Below are 14,051 nucleotides of genomic sequence, written 5' to 3'. Positions count from 1 at the left end.
GGGGGCCTGGGGCAGGGGTAGGGGGTGCCGGTGCTGGGGGTGGGGAGGCCTGTGGGAAGAAGCAGCCAGACTGGCCGAATCCCCACCTGCTATTTGATGGGCCCCATAGAAGACCTGGATGGAAGACAGAAGTGGGATCCCCACGCAGGGTCACAGCCCCCTAGCAGGGGGCAGACCTGTGCTGCCGGGTCAGTATTCATGGCACCGCGCTCTGCCTGCAGGTGCAACAAGCCCCTTCCTCTTCCTAACTCCCTTCTTAACTCCCTCCTCGGCTCCGGCCAGCAACAGGATGGCTGTCTTCAGAGAGGAGAATGGGCTGGAAGGGTGGAGACTAGGTCCTTAAAAGGCCCGGCTTCGGGGACAGACAGGACTGGGTACCAAAACCAGCTCTGTCTCTTTCTAGCTCCTCTGTCCATCTGGTCAGTGGGATGCAGTGGGAGTGGGGGGCGTGAGGGGGGGGAGATCATGGATGGGAGAAGCCAGGCTGAGGGTCTGCCCCCAGCTACCGCACCTTCAGGGACAGGTGTGTCCAGGTGTCACCCCAGGTAAGCGGGGGCGCTGGGCTGCAGCTCCGGGGGGCACCGGGGTGTCTGCGAGGCCTGCCCTAAGCCCTCCTCTCTCTACCCCCTCAGCCTGAAACTCCTGGACAACTGGGACAGCCTGACCAGCGCGTTTGCCAAAGTGCGCGAACAGCTGGGCCCGGTGACCCAGGAGTTCTGGGACAACCTGGAAAAGGAGACAGAGTCGCTGAGGCAGGAGATGAACAAGGACCTGGAAGAGATAAAGCAGAAGGTGCAGCCCTACCTGGACGAATTCCAGAAGAAGTGGCAGGAGGAGCTGCAGATCTACCGCCAGAAGGTGGCGCCGCTGGGCGAGGAGTTGCGCGAGGGCGCGCGCCAGAAGGTGCAGGAGCTGCAGGACAAGCTGACCCCGCTGGCCGAGGAGATGCGCGATCGCGCGCGCGCCCACGTGGAGACCCTGCGGCAGCAGCTGGCGCCCTACAGCGACGACCTGCGCCAGCGCATGGCCGCCCGCTTCGAGATGCTCAAGGAGGGCGGCGGCAGCCTGGCCGAGTACCACGCCAAGGCCAGCGAGCAGCTGAGAGCGCTGGGCGAGAAGGCCAAGCCCGCGCTGGAGGACCTCCGCCAGGGCCTAATGCCCGTGCTGGAGAGCCTCAAGGTCAGCATCCTGGCCGCCGTCGACGAGGCCTCCAAGAAGCTGAATGCCCAATGAGATGCCTTAGGCTCCCCTCGCCATCAGTTTCAGTTTCTTAGAATAAACATTTTCGGAGCGGGAAGGGTGTGATGGGTTGTATGTTTTTTGAAGCTTCGATGATGATTTTTAAACAATAAAGAGTTCTCCAAAAGCCAAGAAATTCTCTTTGGGGAGAATGAGGTTGGGGCGGGTGGGGGGAGTGACGCTGGAGGGGACTCCAGGTGGGCGTGGCCAGAGGGCAGGGACACCTGTTGATTTCCCAGTGGAGTCATCAGCTCTGAACTGAGGCCTCTCAGGGCCTTAATGCTCGAAGACCTGCTTGGCCGGGGGGCTCAAGAGTGGGGACAGAAAGGAAATAATAGAGGACCAGGCATAGTGACAGATAATCCAACGCAGGTGCCCTGAAAGGGCCTCAGGCAAGAAGTAGTGGCTTTGCTGGGAGGAGTGGGTTCCCTGTCCCCAGCGTTTCCCATGGGCAGAGGACAGGAGCCTCCCCCAGCCCTCCTACTCTAGGGCAGGTGAGGCCGACGGACCGCAACGAGCCACTGGAACTTGAAGGATTTGGGCAGGTTCAAATGAAGGGCTTGACACTCGCTCCTTCATCCTTTATTAATGCAAAAAATACTTTAACAAACACATCCCTTTTCCTTTTTCACAAGGGCCTCGTGCCATTCCTCACACTCCCACCCTGCCTGGAAATAGCTGCTGTTTCCTCGGGCTCAGCTGTGCCAGCCCCATCCTTGGGGCTCCAGCCCTGCCAGCCCCTCTTTTTCTGGCCTGAGTCAGAAAAATAGTCAGCACCTCTTGCAGGTAACTAGCACATTTTAATCCCCAAAGTGTTTTCATATCCATCATCTTACTGCATCCTTCCCCAGATCCTGGGGAGACTGCCATGAAATCGATGGTATGGATGCAGAAGCTGGAGCTTGGAGATGTGAAGTCACTTCCGGGGTTGAAGAGCAGGGTGGTCTAGATTGCCCCTTTCAGACCTACGTGCTCCTGAGCATCCATGATTATTAAAAAACCAATAAATAAATTTGTGGCCAGGCATTCAAGTTCATATGGACTTGAGTGTTTACAGCCGGCCCCTCTTCACACTCAGGTATGCACACCCCCATGTGCATGCTTGTGGCTTCACAGACCTGCAAAGATCTGGGCAGTGCATTCGTGGAGCCTTCCCTTCCCTCTCCGCTCAGGGCCTTTTGCCCTGGTGCTGGGAAATCTACCCCTCCTCTACCTCCAGTGTATCTTAACAGCTCTCGGATAAAGGAGTGGGCTTTTTTTTAGTTCTTAACCATCCTGAGCTACAATAGGCGTCAAGCCCAGATTTGGGTGAGAACAATTTCCAGGTGTGGGTGCTGGGACCCCTGGCCAAGTTGGGCCCAAAGAGAAGCCCAGGTGGACTTCCAAAGAGAGAGCAGACGTCTCCAAGTGGTGCTGGATGTCCTGACACCACCAAGATCTGTCAAGGAGCCTTTGACACCTGGCATGGGAGTAACAAAGCCTTTTTCTGTGTCAGCTGAGCAGAATGTGGACAGCTGTCCTGGGCTTGAGGTCCAGCTCTGCCGTTTGCTGACTCAGTGACATTGGGCACGTGCCTTCACCTTTCTGAGCCTGAGTCTTGTCATTGGAAGAGTGGGGGCGGGGGGGCTGCTCAAGTAGTCTGTTGTTCTGGAACTCTCTGACGTGAACATCTGTTGGGGACTGGGGACACAAGGGGCGCAGCCTGTGTTGGGTGACCTTGGGTTCCTCCTTAGTTCCCAGGACACTGGCCCCCCCCACTCCAATCCTGGTCCCAAGGGGACAATCAGCTCAGCCTGTAGTGACAATGGCAGCCATTTACCAGGTGCCTCTGATGTCCCAGGTGCTGTGCACTGTCTCTTTTCCTTCATTCATTCTCAACAAACCTACAGTGGATGGGGTATCATTGTACCCACTTTACAGATAAGAGACTGAGGCTGGTATGAAGTGACAGAACCAAGACTAGAGCCCAGATGTATCTTACTTTAACTGCTACCCCCTCAGCTTCCTTCCCTCAAATGTGGTTGAGAGGGCCAGGTGGCCCGGCCGTGGTTGAGAGGGCCAGGTGGCCCGGCTGTGGTTGAGGGGCCAGGTGGCCCGGCCGGGGTTGAGGGGCCAGGTGGCCCGGCCGTGGTTGAGGGGCCAGGTGGCCCGGCCGTGGTTGAGGGGCCAGGTGGCCCGGCCGTGGTTGAGAGGGCCAGGTGGCCCGGCCGTGGTTGAGGGGCCAGGTGGCCCGGCCGGGGTTGAGAGGCCAGGTGGCCCGGCCGTGGTTGAGGGGCCAGGTGGCCCGGCCGTGGTTGAGAGGGCCAGGTGGCCCGGCCGTGGTTGAGGGGCCAGGTGGCCCGGCCGGGGTTGAGGGGCCAGGTGGCCCGGCCGTGGTTGAGAGGCCAGGTGGCCCGGCCGGGATAGAGAGGCCAGGTGGCCCGGCCGTGGTTGAGAGGGCCAGGTGGCCCGGCCGTGGTTGAGAGGCCAGGTGGCCCGGCCGGGGTTGAGAGGCCAGGTGGCCCGGCCGGGGTTGAGAGGCCAGGTGGCCCGGTCGGGGCAAATCCGCTCCGGAGTTTTGATGATCACACACAATCTCAATTCTGATGACGACATAAAATGTCAGGCGCAGGGCCTGGCACAGAGCACACACTCAAGACATGTTACACAGCACTTGACAGTTTATCAAAGTCTTGCCAAGCCTAGCATCTCCTTTGCTCCTCCACACAAACCTGTGGAGGCAGGCAGTGTAGGTAGGGTCATTCCTACCTTACCCCACGCAGCTGCTAAGAGGTGGGTGGGACACCAGCCCCAGGCTTGCCTGAGTTGGAGTCAGTCCTGAGCCCACCCACGGAAGAGCCCCGGCCCATTCCCGCACCCAAACATACATGGCACGCGTGGGACATCCCACTCATGGCAGCTTCTTGTTCAGCTTTATTGGAAGGACAGCACACCCAGGGGGTGGGCCAGGTCTGGGGTGGGGTGGGAGGGCACTGAGAATGTCGTCCCTTTCAAGCGACCTTTGGGGGCAGCCCTGGGAGGCTCCAGGACCCAAGGAGCTGGCAGGATGGATGGGCAGGTGGACTTGGGGTCCCGAGGTCTCAGATGGCCTCAGGTGAAGGCGGTGTGGGGTTCGGGGCAGAATCCCAGAATTCAGAGAACTTGCCCTTGAACGTGCTCCAGTAGTCTTTGAGGGAACTGAAGCTGTCGGTCATCCAGCCTCTGAGGGTCAAATCAGTGAGGGGAACAAACAGGGTGGGGATGAGAGCCGGTCTCTAGGCAGTGGCAACCATGGGGCTCCCACCATATCCCCACTGTCCCTCCCAGCACCTTCTCAACTCCACCCAGCAATGCTCCAAGACCTCAGGCAGGGACCCCCTACAGCTGCCACCCCAGGAAAAGACGGCGAAGGTGATGATGGGACCCCCAGCACAAGCCAAATCCGAGTTTCTCCAGGTGGGGGCAGACCTTCGTGCTCATGGGTCTGAAGCAAGCCGGAGAGGGGTGATTGAGTGGGGAGATGTGTAAGGTCAGGACTGCCGTTCTAGTCTAGGCAAATGAGGCGCCCCAGAATTGTACATCCCCGTGGCTCTGAGTGGGGCGGGGCCGAGGGAAGCAGTCTCTCATTTAGAAAATCGTCAGAGGGTTGATTAGCTGCATGAAATGGGGCAGGTCACTTGGTAAAGTGAGCCTTGGTTTTCTCATCTGCAGAATGGGGAAAATAATACCCACTCCACAGCAGGTTCTGAGGACTAAAAATGTTTGTGAACGCCTCTGCTATGGAAATGCCGGCCAATGCGGGTGAAGTGGAGGCGGGGAAGGGGGCTGGGGAGAGTAGAGGACTAGTGGGCAGGGGCAGGGTGGGAGAGGAAGGACCGACTTCTGCTCACATGGGCCCCAGGGCTTGGAACAAAGCAGAAACACACGCACGCGCGCACACACACACACACACACACACCGGGCTGAAATTGGGTCGGAAGAAAGGAGGGATGACAAAGGGATAAGAGGCGGGATTTGGTGTCCTCTCCCTGCGAGGGAGCCTGTTTTACAGACAGAAAGGCTCAGAGAGGCGCAGGTCCTTGGTGGCCATGGGAAAGCCACAGCTCGCCTCTTGGGTTCTCACCAAGTCAGGGGCAGGTGGGGGGCCGGGGGCAGGGAAGGGAGGGAGTACCTGGCCTGCTGGGCCACCTGGGACTCCTGCACGCTGGTCAGTGCGTCCTTGGCAGTCTTGGTGGCCTGCTTCATGTAGTCCTGCATTTTGCCCAGAAGGGAGGCATCGTCTGCCTCGGAAGCTTCTGTGAGGAGAGTGGGGCTGAGTGGGGTCGATCAGCCTCTGGGGAACCGTGGCTCCTGCCCAGGCACTCATCGGGGCCCGGCATCCCCAAGCCACCTGCCAAGGGTCCTCCAGGCAGATAGCGGCCCGTTCCCCGCCCCCAGCCCAGTCCCACCAGCTGCTTACGGGCAGAGGCCAGGAGCGCCAGGAGGGCAGCAACGAGGAGGACCCGGGGCTGCATGGCACCTTTGTTCCTGCAGGGAAGTGTCCTGTGAGGGGTGCCCCACGTCCCCCCACTGCCGCTGGGCCCTCCCTGGGGAGACGCAGTGGCCCCTAAAATAGGACCTGAGCTGGGTCAGGCCAGGAGGAGGAAGAGCCTGTTCCCGTCCTAGTATGGGGGAGGCTATGGGCTTTCAGATAGGGTACTTGGGGGACCCAGGCCAGAGAGAGGGAGGAGTGGTATGGAACAGAAACCCCACCAGACTGGGAATCAAGACACCTGGGTCCTGGCCAGGTTTCCGCTACTAAAATGCTGTGTGACTCTGGGTGGCTTTCTGTACCCTCCAGACCCCAGTTTTTCTGCCTGGGGTAGGACTAGGGTGTCTATGGCTTCTTCCAGTCCTAAGCATGCAGAATGCATGGGAAATGGAGCCAGTGCCAGCCCCAGCTCTGCCACTACGCTCTACGTAGCTTTGGGCCGGTGACCTTCCCCCACGGACCTCGGTTTCCCCAGAATGCCTTGGGGAGGGGACGCTCATTGAGCCCTAAGGCTTCCTCGGTTCTAGCAGGCTCTTCTCCAGGCTTTGCTGGCTGCGCTGGGCAGGGACCCCCGCCTGGCCCTCTCCATCCTGCTCTCCTTTTCCTCCTCCTCCTCCCCCCAGGGGGCATTACCTGGAGCAGCTGCTTCTTGGGATGAACTGAGCAAGCAGGCAAGAGGGTTCTGACCTGTTTTATATTGTCCCCAGGGCAGCGGGCACTGAGGGCCCAGGGAGCTGGGCAAAGGTCACCTGCTGATCAATCTAGACCAGGGCCTGAGAGAGGGTAGCCAGAGGCAGTCAGGCCTGCTGGGAGGTGGGAAACCTCTAGAAAGCTACGGGTGCCCATGCTGCTCTCTGCTACCCCTGTAGCCCACATGGGCTCAGGACCCGGGGGTGGCTTGGGCCTGGGGAGATCCCATTCCTCCTGAGCAGCCTGGCTCCCCAGGGAGAGGCTGGCGAAATGGGAGAAGGGATTAGAGGACAAACCTCAGCCCTTCACACTTGGGTTCCAGGTCCTTCCCACCCCTCCACCCCCCCGCCCCAAGCCCAGACAACAGCCTGCAAGGGGGGTGGGTGATGTGAGAGGGGGATGGGCTGTTTCAGACTTGGGAGCAACTCAGCGGGTCGGGATGGGGTGCCTAGAGTGAAGTCACAGAAGACCTATGGGTAGAGGCTTGTGCGGGGAGGTGGGACACAGTTAAGGGCACACAGCCACCTCCCCAGCATCTCCACCTCTGGGCTTCAGTCCTTGTGCTGCTTACCCAGAAGCCTCCTTGAGCTGATCCCAGAGCAGGGGGTGGTGGGAGAAGGTCAAAGGCCGCTCTGAGTCCCAGGCCTTTATCCTACCACCCCCTCCTCCTCACCTTGCTCTCTGGACCCACTGATAACATTCCCTGGAACAGGATCCAGGCTCGTGGTTGGGGCCCTCCCCAAACCGCGGCAGCTGGGATTGAGTCCCAGCGCTGAGTACTCTCACCTCAGGCTTCAGCTTCCTCAGCTCCCCTGGCTGGCTAGGCAACTGAAGGGAACCAAGGTAGTGGTGAGGCCGGTCTAGTGACGAGAGGGGCCAGACGAGCTCTACAGGGGCAGTCAGCTGTCCAGGAGAGGCCTGGGCCCTTCTCGGGGTGAGGTGCTCCTTGGGCCCACACTGGGAGCTGTAGCCTGGATGGCAGGATCAGGGGCCTTTGTCTTCTGGATGTGAAGACGTCACAGCCAAGAAATTCTAGGTTTAAATGATGACTTTGGCACTTACTCATATGACCCAGGGCCAGAGATCTAACACCTCAGTGCCTCGACGTTCTCTGTAAAATGCGGCTAGAATACCGATATGCCAGAATCGCGGCGAAATGTAAATGAGATATGTACAAAGCAGCTGGTTCATGGAGGGGGCTTCATAAATCTCTCTCCCTTTCTCCCAAACACCTTGTCCTTCCCTAGACAGCATAGTCTGAAGGTGGGAGGGGCCTCCAATGTAGAAGTGGAGCTTTTAACAGGCAGTCCTCTTCTCAGGAGGAAGGAACTAAACCCACAGTGTGAAATCACAGGCCTGAGAAAGTGACCTGGCCCTACCCTCAGAATTCTTTATCTGTGGCTGAGACTTGAAGTTTCTCCATACAGATTCATCCCTTTGACTTAGACCTTGTTATCTGCTAAAATACAAATAGATTCCTGTGAAGTAGACATTATTAACCCCATTTTACAGGTGAGAAACCTAAGGCAGGGCCAGAGGCCTACCCAAGTACCCATAGCCCATCAGTGGCAGAGCTGGGAACAAGAATCCAGGCGTTCAAATAGCCACGCTGGTACCAAAGCGCTTGGAGAGATGAGACCCTTGGAGATTTGTGTCACTCACTCATCAGAGTCAATCCGTTTCAGATCCTGAGTACAGATTTTGGTGATGGGGTGGGGAGGAAAGGAAGGTGATTAGGAGGTCACGGAAGGATGTGGACATTGGGGAAGGTAGAGGGCAACTGTGTCCACTTCCCTCTTCTGTTCTGGCCTGTTCCTCGGCCCCGGGGGTGAGGGCCACAGTGGGAGTCCAGGTTCCAGGCTGGGCTGGGGCAGGCTAGAATGCGCTGGCTGGAGCCCTTGGCCCTGTTTCCTCCAGCTCTCTTTCCATGCATGTGGAGGGTCTGGAGGAGGCTGTGCTCTCTGTCCTGCTCAGCAATGGGCCACTGATCCCAGGGAGGTCAGAAGCCGCTGGCAGAGAGACCCAGCAGTGAGGTGCCGTGCTGGGCAGAGAACCTGGGTGTGCGGGCCCATGCAGCTGGGTTGCGACATGCCATGGGGCCTGGGACCTTAACTCTTTCAAAGGGCTTGGTGCCTTTTTGTGCCTGTATCCCTCCCAGCAGCTCCAGCTGGGTCTCAGTAGGGCTATCTCAGTAAGGGTCTTATCGGTGGCCCAGACTAAGCCACCTCTCCCCGCCTTCTTCTCTCCCTCCCCCGCAACCATGGCTGCCCTGGAATGAGGAGACCGCTCCAGGCTTGGCCCCCAGACCATAACTGGTTGTGGGAGGAGAGGAGGGGGGTGGGTGGGAGGAGGCCTGACCAGCTGAGGCCAAAAATGGTCCTCTGGGGTTAGATTGACTCTGCTTCCACTTGTGTCCGAGTGAGGCTTAGCACATGAGCCTCTGTGACCCACGCCCCTGCCACAAGGCTGGACTGGGCAGTGCTGATTCAGCCGTGCCAGCCAGAAGCCCACTGCTCAGACTGTCAGTCCAGGAGGCCAAACTCAACTGAGTGTCCTTGGTGACTCATTGCCCTCCTCATCTCTGGCCTGGAGCGGGGAAGGGATGGGACACTGACCTTTGCACCCAGCCCAGGCTGGACTGTGCCTGATTCGGGAGTGCTGCAGGGAGGTAAAGCGTTCAGGGGTAAAACGTGGCTCGCGCTTGATGACCACTCTGCTCCAGGCACCATTCCCAGCATTACTCAGATTAGCTCCCTGACTCCCCAGGAGGCGGGTACTATTCTACGCCCTGCTGAGGCAGACGGGGCTCAGAGAGGTTAAGACACTCACCCGAGATCACACAGTCAGTATGTGGGGAGCCCACACGCAAACCCAGGGCGTCCGACTCCAGCACCGGAACCCTTAATAACTACTGCGAGACGGCACGGGCTGCTCCAGAAAGGAGGAGCTCCCTGATGCTGGAAGTGACCACGGGTGGTGTGGGACACTGCTGGGTAGTGGGGACTCTGCAGAAGGGGTGCAAGCATCAGAAAGCCTTCTAGCTGTCTTCCATCCCACGATACAGCAAGCCACTTCTGGTATATGAAAAAACGGAGACATGGAAGTCAGGGTTAGCACAACTGTGGTCTATTCCAATGGGAGACTACTGGAAGCCCATCTACGTCCCAGGCGCTGCACTCACAGAGGACAGCCAACAGTGCGATATGATGGAGCTCATCTCAGAGTCTCTCACAGTGAGGTGTGTGGTCCAGCAGAGGGGCCCAAGCTGACCAGGCTGTGTCGCCTTCTTGGTGGATATCTTCCTGTGTGTGATCTCATTTGGAGAGAACGTTGGAAGCCCAAGTAGAAGATCTCCTGGACACCACCACCATCCCCATCATCCCCTGGTGAGAGGCCCCCTGAGAGCCTCAGGTCCTGTGATTCATCACAAGCTGACTGCTCCCACCCAGGGAGTGTGGCTGGAGAGGTGGGCAGAAATCAGGCCTCAGGCCAGCCTGCCCCTCACCCTGCATCACGCCTGCCTGATGACCGCCGGAGGGTTGGGTCTAACTCTGCCACTCTCAGTGGAGCCGTGAGCACTCTACTGTATTCCCTGCTTTGATCCAAATTAGGACAACAGTAATATTATTATTAACAACTAAGTTTTAGTGCTCACTCTGTCAGGCACTACACCACTCACTTCCCCAGTGATATCTCATTTACTATACCCAACAACCCCATCTTTCAAAGGAGAAACCGAGGCTCAGGGCTAGGCCAAGTTGAATCACTAGACCAAGGTGACACACTTGGCAGTGATGGGACATGAAGCACACTTACAGTTAACACCTTCAACACGGGACACCCCCCAACTCCACCCACATTCCCAAAGGCTTGCAGGGGTCCCCTGCTCCTGGGTGCACCTTGACCAGAGCACTGGATCTCAGCTCGCTGCCCGCACCTGTGGCCCTGGATGTCCCAGCCCAGAGTCTGGTGCTCTGAGATGGAGTCCGGGTCTGGGGATGTAGGAGTGGGAGGCCACTCCTCACTGGAGCAGACAGAGGAGCTGTGAACTTTGCCTCCCCATCACCCCCACCAAGCCTGGCACAGACTCAGAGCTGCCACAGGGCCTCTGGGGCATCAGTCCCAGGCTCAGGTGTTCCCTAGGCCTCGTTTCTTCCCCGGCTCACGGCCCCCCACCCATCCTCCCTTCAATGCTGGGTGGGGCACGTGCACAGAGCTTCTGACTGCTGCCCGGGCTCCAGTCTGCCGTCAGCTTCCACGTTGCCTTAGGGTCACGAAAGTCCAAGAGGCCTCCTGGGAATGTGTCACCTTCCAGCGTGGAGTCACAATGGGGAGGAAGGCGGGGAGTGCAGCCCGGTGAGGATTTAAATGTCTGGCTGGCTCTGAGCTTCAATCAGTTCGAACAGCAGCATAGGTGAACTACCTGAGAAGCTCTCCTTTGGCCCCTCTGAACCCAGGAAGGATCCAGCGCAGTAAGAGACTTTTCCAGCCCAGCAAGGAGCCCAGGATGTTCCTGAAGGCTGTGGTCCTGAGCCTGGCCCTGGTGGCTGTCACCGGTGAGTAGGAGCTGCCTTTGGATGGGACTTTCAGGCAGGACCCATCTGTTGCATCAGGCAGGGAAGGGTGGAGAGTCTGAGGCCAAGGTAAGAGGACAGTTCTGAGCGCCTGTCAGCCCTCAGCTGGATGCAGGCGGCTGCCCGGTTGCCACCCGGCTCACAGGACCTAGTCCATTCACAGCGGTGGGCCCCCTGGCATTGGTGCTATACCTGTTTTACATACCCCCGTGGCTTCCAACTAGCCAAGCGTAGAGAAGGAAATCAGTGGCTGGGCTCCCCCCCATCACCTGGCCTGCAGCTCAAGGCTGGTGCAGAGGGGCAGGGAAGGAGACAGGTCCTCATGAATTGCTCTGTTTTCCACCCAGGTGCCCAGGCGGAGGTCAGTGCCGACCAGGTGGCCACTGTGATTTGGGACTACTTCAGCCAGCTGAGCAACAATGCCAAGAAGGCTGTGGAACATCTCCAGCAGTCTGAGCTCACCCAGCAGCTCAAGTAAGAGGGGCAGAGCTTGCAAGGCGGAGCTTCTTAAAGGCCATGCGATGAGTGGGCAAGGGCTGAAATCGGAGGCAGGAGACCAGAGCTTAGGGTACCCACTGCCCTGCCACCAACTCACCGGTGACCCAAGGTCTCCAGACCTGGGAGCCACATATACAAACAGAAAAGTTGGGCTGAATAATCCCTGCTTTAACTTTCTAGAGCATGACGAATGGCCACATCTTAGTATTGCGGCTGCAGAAGAAAGGAAGGGAAAGAAATGTCGTGTGAGCTGGCTTCTAATACATTCCAGAAGGACAAGCCTCTGTGAAATCATGGGAAGGGAGGTGGGGATATTTGGCAAGCTTCTGAGGGTGGGCACATGGCAGGGAAGCAGCACCTGGTGTAGCTAGAAGATGCTGGAAGAGGTCCAGAACATAACATTCTACTGGGGAATGTGATCTCTGTCACAGCACACCTGGGCTGGGAAGGACCTCAGAGTCCACACATTTTACTTTACAGGTAAGCAGAGGAAAGCAAACTGCTCCAGGTCACATGATAGGTAGATATTGTGACTCAAGCTCAGGGGGAGATTCAGAGATATGAGTCCAATGTTAATACCTTCGTCTATTACATCCATTTGCTCAAATCATGATCCACCATAGGGAAGGCCACAGGGAGAAGATGGGTGGACTCAGTAACCTGCACACTCACCTGGCCTAGGCAGGTGTGTGTAAGGTGAGTGCTAGGTAAGGAGTCAAGGTCCCGGCATGGAGGGCCAAGCGTAACGGTGGCCCCCTTGTGTCCTTTCGCCCCAGCACCCTCTTCCAAGACAAACTTGGGGAGGTGAACACCTACACGGATGACCTGCAGAAGAAGCTGGTGCCCTTTGCCACGGAGCTGCACGGACGCCTGACCGAAGACTCAGAGAAGTTGAAGGAGGAGATCCGGAAAGAGCTGGAGGAGCTGCGGGCCCGGCTGCTGCCCCACACCAGCGAGGTGAGCCAGAAGATCGGGGCCAACATGCGCCAGCTGCAACAGCGCCTGGAGCCCTACGTGGAGGAGCTGCGCGCGCAGGTCAACGCCCAGACCCAGCAGCTGCAGCGCCAGCTGACGCCCTACGCCCAGCGCATGGAGGCGGTGCTGAGGCAGAACATGGACAACCTGCAGGCCTCGCTGGCGCCCTACGCCGACGAGCTCAAGGCCAAGATCGACCAGAACGTGGAGGAGCTCAAGGCGCGCCTCACGCCCTACACCGACGAGCTCAAGGCCAAGATCGACCAGAACGTGGAGGAGCTGCGCCGCAGCCTGGCCCCCTACGCGCAGGACGTCCAGGGGAAGCTCAGCCACCAGCTCGAGGGCCTGGCCTTCCAGATGAAGAAGCACGCCGAGGAGCTGAAGGCCAAGGTCTCGGCCCGCGCGGAGGAGCTGCGGGAGAAGCTGGTGCCCGTGACCGACAGCGTGCGTGGCAATCTGCAGGGCAACGTCCAGGAGCTGCAGAAGTCGCTGGCCGAGCTGAGCAGCCTCCTGGATCAGCAGGTGGAGAAATTCCGCCACACCGTGGAGCCCTACGGCGAGACCTTCAACAAAGCTATGGTGCAGCAGGTGGAGGGGCTCAGGCAGAAGCTGGGCCCCCTGGCGGGGGACGTGGAACACCACCTGAGCTTCCTGGAGAAGGACCTGCGGGACAAAGTCAACACCTTCTTCAACACCCTCAAGGAGGAAGAGATCCAGGCCCACGCCCTCACCGCCCAGGAGCCGACGCCTGCCCCTTTGGAGGGCTGAGCTACACCTGCTGCTCCTGCCCCACCACTGACACCTGCCCTGCCCTGCCCCCTGTCTGTCTGTCTGTCCCAAAGCAGTCCTGGTACCAACCCGTGGATACCTGTCCAGTGGAAAGTGACACTACCTCTCGCTACTCAATAAAGCTGCTGAGAAACTAGCCCAGTCTGGTTACCATGGGGATCCTTGGTGTTGCAGGGCCTGAGGTGAGAGCTTGGCAAAGCTTAGCAGGGGCTGCCAGGGGATGCTTAGAGGGACACGGAGGGCTGGGAGGTGCGACGGGGGTAGGGGGGAGGGCAGGGTGTGCTGAGAGAGGTGTGGGGGTAGCTCGAAGGGGGAGGTGGATAAAGACGTCACGTGTTATCCAAAGATGAAATATGCAGCCCGTTTCTGTTCACTTAGCCAACAGATGTCTTCAATTAAGTACATTAACCTCGTTGTGCAACCGTCACTACTATCCATCTCCAGAACTTTTTCATCTTCCCACCTGAAACTCCATAACCATTAGACAGTAACTTTTCCCCGGTCCTCGGCAACCACTACTTTCCGTCTCAGTGAGTTTGCCTGCTCTAGATATTTCTTGTATGTGGAATCACAGGCACCAGGCAATGAGCAAAATAGCTTTTGTGGAGCATCGGTCTGACAATGTGTTTCACTCTGAGAGGGCCACCAAGGTAGTCAGGACAGGGTCTTTGGCTTTGGAGAGCTCACGGCACAGTGGGGGAGATGTCCCTCCTGGCATAAGCTCTTTTGTGCCTTTAACCCGACTTATTTCTGTGAATTTTGATTTATTCTACCCC

The 14,051-nt window shown here is 58.3% G+C and overlaps 3 protein-coding genes across 3 annotated transcripts in view; 2 read left to right on the top strand and 1 right to left on the bottom strand.

The window, feature by feature from the left end:
* Positions 1–1,371, top strand: part of APOA1 (apolipoprotein A1) — a 2,471-nt gene extending 1,100 nt beyond the window's left edge. The window contains exon 4 of the mRNA XM_024751760.1: positions 633–1,371. Within this exon, the coding sequence (XP_024607528.1) occupies positions 633–1,233 (601 nt within the window). The 3' untranslated portion in view covers positions 1,234–1,371. The remainder of the gene's footprint in view (positions 1–632) is intronic.
* A 2,908-nt stretch (positions 1,372–4,279) lies between these two features.
* Positions 4,280–6,397, bottom strand: APOC3 (apolipoprotein C3). The gene is made up of 4 exons (XM_024751827.1): positions 6,383–6,397; positions 5,678–5,745; positions 5,390–5,513; positions 4,280–4,440 (listed from the first exon to the last, which is right to left on the bottom strand). Exons 2-4 carry the CDS (start codon positions 5,730–5,732, stop codon positions 4,320–4,322), a joined length of 300 nt encoding a protein of 99 aa, XP_024607595.1. The 5' UTR covers positions 5,733–5,745; positions 6,383–6,397; the 3' UTR covers positions 4,280–4,319.
* Positions 6,398–10,834: 4,437 nt separating this feature from the next.
* On the top strand, positions 10,835–13,411 carry APOA4 (apolipoprotein A4). Its single transcript, XM_024751766.1, has 3 exons — positions 10,835–10,995; positions 11,361–11,487; positions 12,288–13,411. Exons 1-3 carry the CDS (start codon positions 10,947–10,949, stop codon positions 13,252–13,254), a joined length of 1,143 nt encoding a protein of 380 aa, XP_024607534.1. The 5' UTR covers positions 10,835–10,946; the 3' UTR covers positions 13,255–13,411.
* Positions 13,412–14,051: the final 640 nt, after the last annotated feature.

This window comes from Neophocaena asiaeorientalis, unplaced genomic scaffold, assembly GCF_003031525.2.
Source record: "Neophocaena asiaeorientalis asiaeorientalis breed wild unplaced genomic scaffold, Neophocaena_asiaeorientalis_V1.1 scaffold479, whole genome shotgun sequence".
NCBI classification, from domain to species: Eukaryota; Metazoa; Chordata; class Mammalia; order Artiodactyla; family Phocoenidae; genus Neophocaena; species Neophocaena asiaeorientalis.
Note: the sequence above shows the minus strand (reverse complement) of the source record. Positions and strands in the feature narration are given on the sequence as shown.